The sequence below is a fragment of the Apostichopus japonicus genome, chromosome 4 (assembly GCF_037975245.1).
Source record: "Apostichopus japonicus isolate 1M-3 chromosome 4, ASM3797524v1, whole genome shotgun sequence".
NCBI lineage: Eukaryota > Metazoa > Echinodermata > Holothuroidea > Aspidochirotida > Stichopodidae > Apostichopus > Apostichopus japonicus.
The window spans coordinates 5,123,923-5,137,981 of record NC_092564.1 but is presented as its reverse complement, the minus strand read 5'-3'; the positions used below and the strand labels follow the sequence as shown (position 1 = coordinate 5,137,981).

General features: G+C 36.8%; 1 protein-coding gene across 1 annotated transcript; it reads right to left on the bottom strand.

Moving 5' to 3' along the window:
- Nucleotides 1–97: 97 nt before the first annotated feature.
- Nucleotides 98–7,867, bottom strand: LOC139966241 (uncharacterized). The gene is made up of 5 exons (XM_071969080.1): nucleotides 7,529–7,867; nucleotides 6,383–6,472; nucleotides 5,153–5,278; nucleotides 4,662–4,708; nucleotides 98–3,394 (listed from the first exon to the last, which is right to left on the bottom strand). The coding sequence occupies exons 1-5, from the start codon at nucleotides 7,686–7,688 to the stop codon at nucleotides 3,308–3,310; spliced, it is 510 nt and encodes a 169-aa protein (XP_071825181.1). The 5' UTR covers nucleotides 7,689–7,867; the 3' UTR covers nucleotides 98–3,307.
- Between the last annotated feature and the right edge of the window lie 6,192 nt (nucleotides 7,868–14,059).

The window sequence follows — 14,059 nt, the reverse complement described above, 5'->3', positions numbered from 1 at the left end:
TGGCTTTAATTCTTTACCACACAGGCTGTCCTAAGACAAGATGAAAATAACGCCATCTGATCTCTGATTCATTGTTCAATAATCTGATAATTGACAATTTATATGAGTTGACCAATTATATTTAGTTTTCCATACAAATTAAGTTCATGAAAGCTCTTCCGGAGCCACGCCTAAGATGTATACGTGACATTGGTTTCAAGATCAATTGGATCATTTACATATAATATCCAAGTGGTACACTAACAATTCCATTCTCTGGAATAAGAAAGGCGTACTATCAATAAATCACTCCAAATCATACCAAATCATACCAAATCACCCCAAATCAAGCTTTCAGTCTTGATTTAGTATTTCCCTCGGTCCTTTATATTCTCACGAATTCTTTAAATCGATCCTCCTTTGTAATTTGTCGGTACCTTTTGCTAGCTTTATATAATTGAGGGTTTTCTAAGGTATCTTTTAACTAGTTATCTATGAAACAATACTTTCTTACTTATTACTTGATTTTATGATAAAATGGTAACCGATGGATACCAATATACCGGGAAAACATTGAAGGAACCAATGAAAATAAAAGACAAGAATAGTGTATGCAAATTTTCATCATAACATTAAAGAAAAAAACTTCTCTGGCTTGTCGCAACACCTTGGATGAAATTTATTATTTATGGCTTAAATGTTTTTGCAATGCTTTGACAACGAAGCACAGAAATGATGATATCTAGACAACTTATTTTGAATGTTGACTGCATCGTTCGATTATTATGATTAAACCCACATGTTCAGTGCAATTCTGTCTCGCTATAAACTGCGTAAACTAAATCGTTTGCAAAGCGTGTAACATGTATTCATAGTGGTAAACCAGAAAGAAGGAACAAACGTGTTTATTTTCAACAAAAAAAGCTTAAAAAGGGGAACTACCTACCACTCATAGCAGTTCTATTACAACGGTTGTAGGTGTAAGTTCCAGTCGAGCGGTCTCTTTGTTCTGATTGTGTGATGTATGGAGTTGCTTGTTATTTGCTCGCATTTGTTTAGTAGAACAATAAACTGATCGACACGGGTTCTGGCATCATCAAGCAGACTCCGTAGTACAATAGGTTAAATATCACCGAAATTTGAGCCATACAATGAATCACTCAGAAACCGTGACTATACTTAAAAAATATTTACCAAATAGAAGTTTACTAGTCTAATAGTGTACTTTTGTGACCTCTTGATAAGTAAGTATAACATTATTATATCTCAGAGAGAAATTGCATGCTCGCAAAATAGGACATATTTAAAAGAGTAAGAATACAACATGTAAAAGGATAAATTTACAAGTAGGATAAAGGAAAGTTCAGAAATAAAAGTTAACAAGTAAGATAGTTAAAATTGTCAAACATGAAAATGCACAGCCCCAAGCCAAAACAGATATACAAGAGAAGAAAGAGCCTAACGAATGAAAAGGTTGTTATAAAGCGTAATGCACTGTGGAATAAAAGATGACTTGTGTCTGTTAGTGACAGCATACGGGAGTCTCATCCGTCCACTACAAGGAATTACTACCCAAGCAAGATCTGCATATAGGGGATGGGTATTGTCGGCAAGTACTGCAATAAGGTTAACTTGAAGAAGACTTTGGTAGGATGATTCAACCGTCAACTCTACAGTTCTGATTTATATTCTTCAGTATTATCAGATTGGCTAAAATGTTATACGGGTAACAGCTTAAACATCGCTAGATTCTTCCAACATTACTAAGACCGCTGCAACAGTATCGTAGTTACAAATATTCTATTTCGAAAGAATTTTCTTGGACGATTTTTTTGCTGAGAGTTACAGGTCTCACGATGTGCCGCTTTACCACATACTGTGTAATTAGAAGTACTCGCCTACCATGAAGGTAAATTTCCTTATACTGATGGAAACATGGAACAAAAACGGAAAGACAATTACCATACATCTGATTAACGTTCGCTAAAGAACAATGATAAAGATTTACAAAGCATAATTATTCTTAAGTTGCGATACTCAGTAGTAAGAAAGTCACGGGTGGGTTGTATTTTAGTAACAGTCGCCAACAGCCACCCTTAGTTTGACATGTTCGGTATACCATCATGAGCGGGATCACGGAAATGGTGCTAGATCAAACAACGACACGGATTTGGAGTAGGTTGTGTAAACTGATTATTATTTACTTCGGTTGAAAGTAGGTGGTCCGACTTCTGGCCCTAAGTACAAGCCGGGTTTAATTATACAATAAAACTCCCGGTTTCACCATGACAAACGTCGAGGATGACAACGAGTCTGAAATACTACAATATAACAGGAACAGCCGTGGAGAGACTCTAAGGGAGAATCCCACTTAACCACATAGACCCAGACGAAAACAGTTTTACGCCAAACTACAAAGGCTGTGAAAACTAAGCTATACCTTTATGGTAAGCGATGAAGCGACTGTCACGCTCATTACCTCCAGTACAATATATTAATAGTGACCCGGTTACCTGACCTCAAACACTATTCAGAACAACCCTAGCCTGCACACCTAACGCACGCAGCACAGTTATTTGTGGTTACTGGACTGTGCAGTCAGTCGTATGTTGATTCGCTTTACATATTCAAATCGTATACTCATACCAAGGGAAATTTCTACTTTACTTGTACCAATGTTGTTTTACTACTGTAACACAGTTTGATCTCTGTTTATAATTTGTAATCGTCCTCTTACCAATGGAAAATTCTACTTTTTACTCGTGGTCACGTCGTGGTACTAGTATACTACTATAACACAAATCTGATCTCTGTTTATGATTTGTGTAATCGTGCTCATACCAAGGAAACAATTCTACGTTTACTCCTCCCAATGTTGTTTTACCAGTATATCACAAATCTGATCTCTGTTTATGATTTGTAATCGTACCCATACCAACGGAAATTCTACTTTTACTCATACCAATCTTGGTTTATTATTATAACACAAATATGATCTCTGTTTATGACTATACTAGAAGTTAACATTACAACACATACATGAGAGCAGATACATTTAATTAGTTGTGAATGAATGATTTTATATGGCCTACTTTTGTGTACTCGGGGTCACTGTTTCGTCGTCAGATTGAGATTACTCTATGTCTTTGCAAAGATAAATCAGTAAATGCCGTACTCAGACATTTGTCAAAATGAAATAATGAGTTAGTCTATGTTATGCATATTAGTATAACTGCTAAATAACATAACGAAATACTGTCTGCCAGGCGATCTTTTTCTTAAGAAGAATTATATCATACATCAAATAGTCGAATGATGGCGTGAATAATCAGTTGATAGTACAGTTCTTGGTGATCAAAGTGATTAACATCTCCTCATCTTGGTTGAGAAGTTGCGCGATAATGGAATACGCACCCTTTAGGAGAAAGGAGAGAAAACGACAAATTAAGAATCCGTCAGGTAAATTATCAATGTCGAGTAACATTTTAGCATAGCTTCATGAAAAGGTGAAAAGAAAAGGAAAACAATATTTTTTTGACGGTTTAAAATCTTTGTACACGAAAAATATCGTACTTGCACAACATGGATTATTTGTTAAAGTAATTGCCATTTTCTTCCCTCCACACACTCCACTTCAAATTAGTTTTTTTTTTTTTCATCTCATAATGAGGCTGATTATCTGTTATATTAGCAAACCTGCCACGTCGCACAAATACAACCGATACATTAATGCAGCACACCATCGGACCAACGGTTTCTGAAAATGACGTGACGTCATTACTGTCGTGAATTTTTCGCGATAGAGGTCGACAGCCGTAATCGGGAAACTGAGTTGTACGTCACACTAAATGACTGATTAACGCACACTGAAAGTTTCCTGTTAGCGTTCGGTGCTAGTTTAGGGTCACATTCACATTGATTTCCAAGTGTTTGCATTGCTTCCTTGAAATTGCATGGGCGATAACTGATTTCACTGTGGTCAATTTAACTTGGTAGTGTGCTGTCGGCACAGTCGATTCGAGTTGGTGCGTTCAGTATGGTATTGGGTGGATGCCTTTCTTTTTCATTGCAGGTCGGGACTGATGGATAAGTAGTACTTCGATCCAAAATTATTATATCATGAATATCATATTTAAATTTTAAACAGAGTCCATTGGCACTATATTGGGTTTTGATTTTATGATTCATAATCGTGTCGAGAAAGTCTCTTAAGCCTACACAATTGGTTAAGAACAAGGCGTCAATACCTCCAGATTGTTTGCTCAATTAATACACACATATGAACAACGCTTTGGAAACAAAAACATAAAGATTTATAGGTAACTTTTTATAGGTCCACAACAAGGCAATAGCACTTCCAGAATGTATGCGCCATTAGGAACAAGAAACGGACAACGTTATACTGATGGGTCTGAATGCTACTACCTAACTGTACGGTCTAAGCCAGTCACAGGTTCGAAATCAGCATAATAATGATGTTTCACCCCTTGAATGCTTTTACAGTAGAAACACAAATGGACAGGTCATGGCTGGGTATAAATATTACTTGTATACTTTTACCCTGGGTTAGGTGTTACCGCCAAGAGATTATTTGTGCAGTTAATACCACTTGCTGCTGTAATTCTATGTTACTAGCGAGGTAGACACGACTAAAAATTACACACGTAATGACTTTGCCTTACCTGCATCCAAAATGCAATGTTTAATTCCTTTTCGTAGTGACTTCTCGCTGACAAATATAAAGAATAATCGAAGTATGAGTACCATTTTACTAAACATAATTCATAACAAAGTAAGAGGGTTGAATTCAGAAAATCGTTTACAGTTGAAAGGCGAATTAAGAAGCTTTTAAGAGAAAATGTAATATTCTGTGTTCATATGTAATTTTGAATCATAATTTTTTCTATAAGTAACGATTTTTTTATCTGGAAAAATATCTCTACCAATCACCCCTTTAAAGAGCTAGGATGCTGAGATATGTAAGCAGTCACGGTAGAATAGTTTTTTTTTTCCCTTTAAATTCCAATGGTTAAATTCGATTAAAATGCTTGTGATATAACATTACATATACCATAACGCTACTGAATATTTTATATAATTATATATATTATATTTATGTAATTATTAAAAAGACCACCTCAACATTTTCTTAAATTTACGTGTAAAGATATACCTCCTTTTTCAGCAGGGCAAAAATAACTTCTGGTTTGAAAATCACAGAATGGTTTCTCAAAAGTATGGAATCCAATTCCATCAACGGAAACATTCGCCTTGTATGTTGCAGACAATAAGTCTTCTTCTGCAAACATATTGAAATACGTAAACTGTGTTAGTGTATTTTAGTTTTGAAATACTGCTCCCATCATAATATCAGCGGCTTACGACATCCTTATCTTTCTCCAATACTTAAATAAACCAAGGAAACTAACTGTTGTCTGCAATTCTTCCCATCATCAATAAATGTATACATAACCAAAACATACAGTTTGACGAGCAGTTTATTAGCTCTACTGAACCGAAAGACTTTTAATATTTCTACCACTTTGTTCAATTAGCTTATTTTGCAACTAAAAAAACACCATACTAAGGCTTAGCTTAATTATGACAAATCACACACTGGAATGTTCATAGTACAAAAAGAAAGGGAGAAGGAGAGAGATGTTTGATTCTATATCTAAGTACAATATATTATGCATTTGATGGCAACCATAGTGTATTTCGAAGAGATTTACAAAAAATTGAAAATTGAAGAGATTATACTTTCAAGTGAAATTACAATTATAACATTTGTACTGACACTTTGTGCAAGTATCATTTTCGAAAAGCTACATCGAGGAAGTGGTGGGCAATTTAACAAAAAGGACAAACACCCACAGGCCACACGACAATGTTATGCAATATCCAACTGAAAGTCATACGATAGAGAAAAATTCGAAAATAAGTTTGAGATATATAGCTGACATTTCGATAGAACTTGTCACTTGTCGGGAAAAATAGAAGAGGTAAGTTGTAAGAATATTATTGAAATTAATACGAAAACCGTGATTTGAGCAGTGTTGTATTTATTAGATGAGGGTTAAGACAGTTTCATACTGTCAGTACGAGGGACAATAGAGAGTGGTGCTAACATTAGAAAATTGTCCCAACTGACTACTTATGAAAGGCTAAATCATTAGAAGTAGCAGTGGTAAGAATTTTGTAAATGTTTAATCTCCAACTCTATAGGCCTTCGTAACAATAGCTATCGCATGTAAATATGAAGGAAAAAAAGCATTGATAAGGCAAGTAGTAATTTCCTTGCACTGATCTGGCCCAGGCAAATTATTTGTAACGCTGGTTACCATTTAGTAAATGTTACCTGAACGTTGTACCGATTAATTTGGTACTAATATGTTTTACGTACTTATATACACGTCAAGTTCCAATTTAAGCAACGAATCCAATCGAGGTGGGTTTGGTGAAAGAGTGCAGTTGATACTATCAGACCATGGACCTAGGAATAATATAAATATTTGTTATATTTTGAATAGATTATAACCTCAAACCTTAAGCTAGCATGACGTGATTCTGCGATCATGCATTTTATTTTTCTATATATATATATATATATATATATATATATATATATATATGTATATATACATATATAATATTATAAACCATTTGACATCTGGAAAGTCCAACATTTCGTAGTAGAAGAAAGGTAACGGGAATTGTTTACACTCTGAGAATTATCAATAGATTCATAATGAATTACAAGAGAACCGATATGTTTAATATCGAAATAGGTCCCCCAAATCCCAAATCAAAGAAAAAAGCCAACGTTGTACTTTAAAGGCTGATAGTGACATAAATGTAGTCAGCGTATGTTATCATCTAAGAGAACAAGAAGTTTCAGTAATGTTTCTCTAGGTATTAAGGTTTAAAATATGATAATTTCCAGAAATTAGCAATGATAGTAAATCAATAATTGTTTTCCAGTTGAGTTTTATTTTACATGTGAGGAAATGACGTAGTGGTCTTATTGCTAGATTACGTTGTCCAGCCACTATATCGATAACACTGAAATGCTTAAACGTTCATTGTTCAACAACTTAACAGTGGTATTAAAATACAAATTGGACTAATAACATAGTTACTTAGTAGTCTACAGCATATCAGAATTATTGAGTTATTGAATTATTCATTTTGTGCCTATAAAGTCATTCTTTAAATGAATGAATTGTATTTTGTTAGATAATGGCGTACATTATCACAAATTGAGAATGTTTGTCAATGATCACAGGCCTACCTAATATCACATTCTGATACTTTGATCAATACATAACGGAAATAGTAGATTTAATTAAATTAACCTTCACACAATCACTTTAATGATGACTTTAGACATAAAATAAAATCCAGGTTTTACCATATTTTAAGGCTGGCGATTTTGCTAGCCCGAATAGTTACAGAAAATTAATAACACTCACGCTTTACAACAAATAAAATTCTGTCTCAAGTCTTCTGTTTTAATATTTCCATTTCAGTAATGGGTATACACACTTACCCGAGATCTGGATATCACATGGCTTGGTTTCCTTATTCGGTGATTGTCCATAGCCTTGTTCTCTGTAGAGATGAGTAATGACGGGCCGAGCCGGCAAACTATTTACTGCCGTAAACGCGACGAGAAATACAAATACAACGAACATCTTGGTTATGGTCATGATGTTAACAAATTGGGTAAGAACTAGCAATCTAAGTTGAATCACTATTGGACGTGGATACCGGTAATCTAATAATGATATACCACGTACAATATTTGCTGAAAGAAGTCATTTTCATAATAATTCTACTGACAAAATGTATATTTATAGAATTTGTATAGAATTTGTATGAAGCCCGAGGTCACACTGTTGTTGTGATAGAATTTCACAGTTCAATCATTTTGAAGACTATACTGAATCCCGTGGTAGTTTTTTTCTTTTATTTAGTTCCTCATCTAGTGTACACTTCCCACTTGGCTGAATGAACCGTAGTGGCGTAGCCAGCCCACGGGGGGGGGGAGTGCCCCACATAAATTTTGGTGACGCTATGAGCGACTGTGACAAATCAAAATGAGCAAATAAAAAAATCTAAAGGTACTAGAACCTGGGGAGTGGGGCCTATGATCGATGTGGAGGGGGAGGGGGAGGGGCAGTCTTTGGAGAGAGCGCTAAAATGAAGAGAAAACGTTTGTGCTGCGACCTAACGGTATAAGGTTCGAATTTACCTGACTCCTCATCGCCTCTATTAATTAACCTGCTGAGGCCAGTATCCGGGCATTGAGTCACGTTGATTGCTACTACACTGACTATACATGGCCTGCATGCTATGCGTATGAAGGCTACGCGAAAACAGGATGAATGTAAGGGTTGCCGGTTGCCCATTTGACCTTTCTATCGATTCAATTGACTATTTCGTTTTTTTTTTCGAAAAAGATTTGTTAAGTTTTTGTACCAACAAAAGGAAACGTTTAGTTCACGAATGTAGTTAAAAAGATGAAAATGATAGCAACAGTTTGCATTAGCCCCGTCGATCGATAAATCGATAAACAACCCTTCCCTTATACCCCTCCACTTATACCCCTCATCTAATTTGACTGTGCCACTCTCAACCCCACCCCCTCCATACCAAAATCCTGATGACAGGCCCCTGATGAACCGCAATAGTTCCTTATTAAGTGCGTTAAACATATTATGAACCGCTCTGTTTATAATGTTACAAATAATAAATATAGTTAGACATATATGATTGTAATGACGGTATCCAACATACCATACAAGAGTACTCCGCGCTACATTAGAGTAGTTGTAATTAGGCTTCCGCTGGCAATAAAAGTAGTTGTTCAAATTCATTGCGTCATAGTATTTCTCAACCCTCCCAAGAAAGGTAAACTTCAGTTTCTCGTCATTATGCGGATCCTCGGTTTGTGTGTAATAAGGTAACAATTCCTCATTCATTACCAACGATTGGAACAAGATTCTAAGAGTGTAAATGCCGGACATTATGTTTCACTTATTCGTGGCACTATACTTCTGCCATCATCATTTATTCTGCTTGTCATGATATACATTTGTCCAATAAAACTAACATTTCGTTACTGTTTGATTATCGTTTCTCTAATTTCAATGTACATGCAATGAGGTAGGCCGTATACTAACAGTTTTATTTGAAATTGCTTTTGGGTAACATATATCTCACTCACTGAATTCACATACTGCCTTCTCAAACAAGAAGATAAATGAAGTCAAGATGAATGAACATTTTGCTCAGAGTTCAAACGAGCTAACAATGACCATGCTTCATAAAGAAATATCCATGTGACCGTTCAGTTTGTAATTTTTCACTGTAAACGTACTTCGACAAAATGTGGCGCCCTTTCTGTTAAACAAAGCTTTGCTTCCAAAGATAGCATGCGACTATTAAAAGCCCCATTGACTCACACACTAAAACACAACAGTAATGTGGTATCTAAGTCCATATAGAGGTCTCACTAGCTAAACGCTACCCATCACTGGATAGCTGACAAGTTGGTAATTCATGGCATTATCAATTTTCCGTATCATTACGATTCCTTTTAATTTTGCAAATGGGAGCCTGAAGTTTTCGTCACTTGTAAACAAATCTCTTTCCTCAGCGGTAAACAATTTCGTACGATGCTCCTGGAAGGCCTGAAGGGGTCTAACATTGTCCCAGGTTACGCAATATTTGCACCAAGTGTACTTTTATTCATGCTCTTTAACATGCAAGCCACAATAAAAATCATGATTGATATCATATCAAACAAGATGATCCTTTTGGCCCTTTTCCCGAAGGAGAACAATCGGGCGGGTAAAACTCTAACAGGAGTATGCCACTCAATGAAGACAGAACAGCGGCTGGAACCCAACATACACCCATCAATGACATTGTAGTTGATTATTATTAATCCAATTTTGACATGTATTGTGAATTTGAATTGGCTTAATATTTCTGGCGATCCCTATTATTAGGCCGACTCTGGAAATAAGTTATCTACCGGTTCTATGGCCGAGTGGATAAAGGCGGTGGCATTTGAAGCAATAAGGCTTAGCAATCGGGAGGTTCCGGGTTCGATACCCGGCCGGGTCATAATAAGGTGGGTTTTTTTTTTCATCCAAGAGCAATCTACGGTTTTCCCCATCTGAAATGACTGTCTATTTGAAAAGATTCCAAATTTGAGTTAAAATGTTGAACTGGAAGCCACCCGATGTGTAACTAATGCAATTCATAAGCCATTGCGGGTTTCTCCCATATTTGTGGTCGCTTAAGCGTCATAAAATAATTGCTGATAATATCATGTAATTTGAACTTAAATTGTGTTAATACGTCTGGATCCACTACATGATATTCACAGGAAATGTGCTCAATTTTCAAATCGCATGCGGAATTTATTTTTAGATTCATTGTACGAGTTACGGTACTAGGTTTGGGGTAACAATTAGCATTCAGGTCGGGGTGTATAACATATTATCTCTGGATGGCAGTGTTGCATCGAAGGACATATGTCTAGTGCAGTTCGCATAAAGATCCTGGTCTAATCCGAAATGCGTCATTTCCCCCGACAACTCGGTCGAGTTCAAGACCAGCCACAGTTGGTTGCATAACACAATTGTACAATTGCGTAAGGCGTCCATACATATATACACACGCGCCATGATATATACTATATACTATATATTTGCACTTTATAATGTAGTCACCAAGCTTCTAACCAAGCTTCAGCAACACGAGGCAATGGTAAATTTGATTGATATGGTTATGTTGCCGGTAACACTGAGAAACGGTGTCAGCAATTGTATGCAGTTAGACGTCCTGTTAATTTTAAGTATGCGTGATGGTATATATATATATATATATATATATATATATGTATATGTATATATATTAATATATATATATATATATATATATACAAACACGCATACACACAAACACATACGCCAGCACGATCGCAAAGGTTAATGAGCCTTCGGCATCGTAACCAAAGATTGTTAAGGCATCGAACAGCGGCTCCATCGTTGACGGATTAATTTACAAGTTTATGGTATTAAAGATATTATGGAACTTCGTGTCTAACAACGGTTCTTTCGTTTCACGCATTTGGAAGTTAAACAAATGTAACGGGATTTAAAATTCCTTTCATAAAAGAAATATGAATGATTTAGCGCTCATCCTATCCGGACACTCTCACGTCTGTCTATCTCCCTCTCTCAAACATTCTCCCTCCTCTTATCTCTCTTTAAGAGCCCTCTCCTCTCCTATCAACTTTATCCCTCTCGACGCCCTTCTATCTCGCCTTCCTCTATCTCTCCTACACCCTCTCAACTCTCTATATCTCAGGGTCCCAAAGCAAATAAATACCTTCTTCCCCCTCTCCAGGAAATCAAGTGATTATTTCTGTAGTTTTAATGTAAGATGCATACCAGTCGGTTATTTTCTATCTGTTTTATAAGAAAAACTAGAACCAATGCATCGCACCACACCCTCCCGGAGAAACTGCGTGACAGGTGCAATACAAACTAGGCCAGGTATTTGAAGTCAATTAACGAAGCTATACAAGAGTTCATGAAATAAACTTACAAAAAACGCATTAAAAGTGAGAGATAAGCAATAATAATTAACAACTAGAGCACCAATGGTGCAGAGCTCATACCTTTTCGAGCTCAAAAATGTAGGGCCCACAAAACTTTATGGCCCACCAAATATCAGGCCATTTTTCAGATTCCACCAATTTGGGCCCATGAGGCTAAACATTTTAGGTTCAAAAACAAATTTATACCCCTAGCTCAAAACGGCGATAACCCCCCCCCCCTCCCCTCCGTTAGCAGGATCCTGGCCACACCACTGGCTATAATACCTATTTTCCCCCTTTAAATCCTATTTTACCCACTCTTTCAAACAATACCACTGACTTACCCTATTAAACTTTCTCCCCTTTATACCTAAGCAGACATTTAACTTCACAAGCACGCCTTCCCAAAATTTTGGCTGGCTGCCTACATACCTCAGGCTCAAAGACTTCTAAGAATCGGCAAGTGCTGATTGGCTATAGGGCTCTCATGCTTACAGTTCAACAGTTAATGACAACTCCTAATCCTGCTTTAATTCCACTAACAGCCTCTGCAAGAGCTTAACCACAATGTAAACAAACACTGCAGAGACTGGGAGACAAATTAAAGGAGCTTTGGCAAAAAGGTGAAGGCTCAGATTTTTTTAAACAATGGGGGTTAATTGTAATTAATTAACTTTTGACCAAAAATTATTAGGCATCACCTTATTCATACACAATCCAACAATCATCAGTTCAACTTTGAATATGATCCATCAAAATCTTGAGGAGATTGAGATATTTGAAAATATTACAAAGAATGACCCCCGATGACCCCGTAAATGACATTTCACCTCAATTTTCCGAACACCCCTCGTAACTCTCATCCCGAGGAACGTTGTGACCAAGTTTCATTATAACTGGCCATACACTGTACGAACGGAAGCAATTTGAAAATATAGGGCCGCTGCCCGGGCCACAAAAGACCCCTAGTTGATCTTTGATCTCAAATTCATGAACACCCTGAAGGTAAAACTTCCATAGTACTATCGTGACAAACCCTCAACATTGTACCATGGAATCTGTAGGAGAAGAAGCATTTTGCGTATTTCCACAAAATGGCCCATTATGGCCCACAGGTGACCTTTGACCCCAAATTTCGGACCATCTCTGATGGCCCTATACCCAATGGTCCTTGTGTCCAAGTTTCATGAAATTCCATTTAACACTGTGCGAGTGAGAGCGGTTTTACCAATTGTTGACGGATAGAGTGATAGAGTGATAGACGCCGCACTGTAACAATAGCTCACACCAGCATGCTGGTATGAGCTAAAAACAGACGAAATACCATAAGACGAAAATAAAGTAATTCTAACCAGTAAATACCCTGGTTACAGGTACCTATTAACTTCCAGCAGTTAACACCGAAATTTGAAATTAATGTTTGATATTTTGCGCAAGTGTGATGATTTAACACGCATTGAACCACCAAATTATGTTTTTTTTTTATGAATACTGTCACATCAAGTTTTCACTTTGATCTTTATGGGATGTCTTTAGGCACAAAATTAATTTGGACATGCTATCTGTAGACCGTTCGCCACCCGTCCATGTTGAATTTCTATACCACGTTTAACTTGACCCTTAAAATATCTGAGGCTCATCACTTACAACGGCTGGACTATTAAATGTAACACAGACCTTTCTCAGATGCAATCCTCAATAAGGACACATAACACTTTTAAGGACCCAATCGACTTGTTTACAAGGCATGACCAATTTGGCAAAGAAGAATGATGCTGAATATATAGCAATCAACGGTTTTGTATTGATTATATGACGCTAACAGAACGCGTTTTGGTTTTGAGTTACCGTATAAGAATTTAAATACAAAATGGATTAACATTAACACAGATGTCGTCATTAATTGACCCTCAAAGAGCATTCCCGAGAGGTTTATGTTACAAGTGACTATAGTGAAAACCGGAACAGCTACAGAAACATTGATTTACTTGGACTAAAACGCATCAAGACCAAACGTCTGACTTATCCTGCGTCACCCTTCGGAACATCACTTGGTGATAGGCTTCATCGACCCAAATAGTTTTTTTTCCTTACAGCTATCTAATGAGCCCTCCCCCACCGCCCACACTGTCCCCACCGCCCCACCCCATCCTGACTGCTACTGACATGTGACTACGCTGAGGCAATCCTGGTCAGGCTGGTCCACATATACCTCTAGGTTGCTTCTTAAAAGCAGTCAAATGATTACATTATGAATCATTCCTGTAAATCTATAGGAGATAATGATGGTAGAGACTCCTTTGCTTCTTCGCGGTACTAACGGACAAACACAGAAAAGATAGTTGGATGCAATAAAGGTCGAATAGAGTATCAAGCTGTATCAAACTGAAGTAGAACGTTTTGAAGTCAATTCTGTGTGGCGAAAATTTGGGGAATAGGATCAAATTCCATAACGTGCATTTT